Raw genomic sequence first — 2,284 nt, forward strand, 5'->3', positions numbered from 1 at the left:
AGAGAGAGAGAGAGAGAGAGAGAGATACACAGAGAAAAAAACAGACAGACAGACATAGACAGACACCGTTACATTGTTTTTACGTAACACAATAAGATCACATAAGTGCTGAAGATTATAGGTGTTATAAGAGAATAACAAACACAAAAATTTGAAAGATAAGGACGACTGTAGATGTCTGATAGGAAAGAAAGAGCAAACCACACAAGAGCACCTATCAACCACCCACAGACACCGTCAGACAGACAGACAGACAGACAGACAGACAGACAGACAGACAGACAGACAGACAGACAGACAGACAGACAGACAGACAGACAAGACATGGAGACAGATTTTAAAAAATCTGAAACAATTCTATGCTTTGGATCGGAATTACAGAATGTTCATTCCCTCTGACCCTCCAGAAGCAGACTTTGTGCTGATGAAGCTAGAGAGGTGAGCAGAGTAAGTCCGACTCCCTGTAAAGAATTCTCTGTTGACACCCACCCCTCGGCGCTCATATGCCCTTATGCAGTTGCGAGCGCCGTAAAACCATCTTCTATAAAAAATTTTTGGAGCCCCTCCCTCACCTTGTTGGCTGTGTTGAGGTCAATGTTGGCGGCCATCTCGGCGAGCTCCTTCAGGCCGTCCACGTTGCCCTCCTCCGAGGCACAGAACAGGGCCGCCATCACGAAGTTCTCCGCCTTGTCCTGTTGGCACAGAGGGGAAGAAAAACGAAAACAATAAGTCTATGCCTGTGATTGATTGATTGATAAAATCTTTTAATTAAATGAAAAAAATAGGGAGGTTGGGGTGGGGTGGGGTGGGGGTGGGTTGGAGCACACAACGACGGTAACTTCGTGCCGAGGAACTTTTAAAAAGGGGGGCTCGTTAGCGTAACGTAATTTTGTATTTTTTCAAAGTCAGGATGGGTTTGTGTAAACCACCATACAAGGCACACTTTTAGGGATTTTCGAAGTCGCTGCTCTACCAGGATACTGACAGAGAATACAAACGTTCCTGGCAGAGTCAGATGCCTGTGGATTTCACAAATAATACCTCAAAGCATACAATGAAGGAAGGAAAAAAAGTCAGTACATACAGAACCACAGAAGTACCAAAACATCCCCCCTCCCCTCCCCCCCCAAAAGAAAAGCATGGACATGAGTTAGTACAACTTGCTTTCATGTCAATACATGACTTGTCTGCACGTTCATTCTTTCAGAAGGGGGAGGGGGGGGGGAGTGCAGCCTCGTCTTTGACAGACCCTTCAACACGCACATTATTGCTCATGCTGTCGCTCTTGTTTTAATAGTTTAGTTTATATTGTTGCTATTCTTGTTGTTGAGTTGTGCTTTTCGTCGTGTGGGAATGATAATGACTTTATTTCACACACGCACACAACAACAACAACAACAACAACAACAAAAAACAATAACATCAACAACTAACCCCCCCCCCTACCAGACTATAATGTTCGAATAGATATGGAAAGAGCCCACCACATCAAAGGGATGACAATCCCCCTGCTCAACGCTTGGAGAAAATAAAGGGCTATCTGTTAGAACATTATGTAACACAACACATAAAGGCTCGGCCAACTTAGTACGTGATGCTGTTCAGCGCAAAGGGGGTTGGAGGTAGGTGGGGGTGGAAGATGTTATATATAAAAGACAGCCAGAGAGCTAGCTTCTGAGAAGGAAGACAAAGCAAACACACCAAATGGGCAAACCCCAGGGTTTTGAACATACACTATGCAGCATTTTATGACCAAAGATTTAATGTCATTACAACGTTTGTTGATTTTCCAAAGGAATGACCCCTTCTGGATTAAAGAGATCCATCTTCCCTGCTTGGATGTTTTGATGGAATGTACAATACTGCGAGTCAGCGCGAGGAACGAGAGCATAATGACATGAATAAGAATAATCACATAATAGTGGCACTGAAAATAAGACGGGCAGAGGATGCGAAAGTATCCATCAAATGCCAAGTTTCAAATCCCAAAGGATAAGACTGTCTTTTCCCACGAGGACAACTTAGAATCCACGATCTCACTGAAAGTGTATCGCGTACATTCTTCCAAACACCATGCACCACATCCAACTGAATCGTCGCATCAGGTACACCCATCACAAGGCACGAAAAGAAAAAACACACACATACAAAAACTTAGGTATAAAATACACACAAACACAGGCATGAGCACACACACACACGCATGAGCACGCACACATGCGTGTGCACGCACGCGCGCGCACGCACACACACACACACACACACACACACACACACACACGCA

The 2,284-nt window shown here is 44.4% G+C and overlaps 1 protein-coding gene across 1 annotated transcript in view; it reads right to left on the bottom strand.

Annotated features, from left to right (window-relative positions):
- Positions 1-596: 596 nt before the first annotated feature.
- The window catches only part of LOC101857599, a gene marked incomplete at its 3' end in the record, with an annotated part of 55,333 nt that continues 53,645 nt past the window's right edge, over positions 597-2,284 (bottom strand). Inside the window, 1 exon segment of the mRNA XM_035972383.1 lies at positions 597-692. Within this exon segment, the coding sequence (XP_035828276.1) occupies positions 597-692 (96 nt within the window).

The sequence above is a fragment of the Aplysia californica genome, unplaced genomic scaffold (assembly GCF_000002075.1).
Source record: "Aplysia californica isolate F4 #8 unplaced genomic scaffold, AplCal3.0 scaffold00673, whole genome shotgun sequence".
Taxonomy (NCBI): Eukaryota; Metazoa; Mollusca; class Gastropoda; order Aplysiida; family Aplysiidae; genus Aplysia; species Aplysia californica.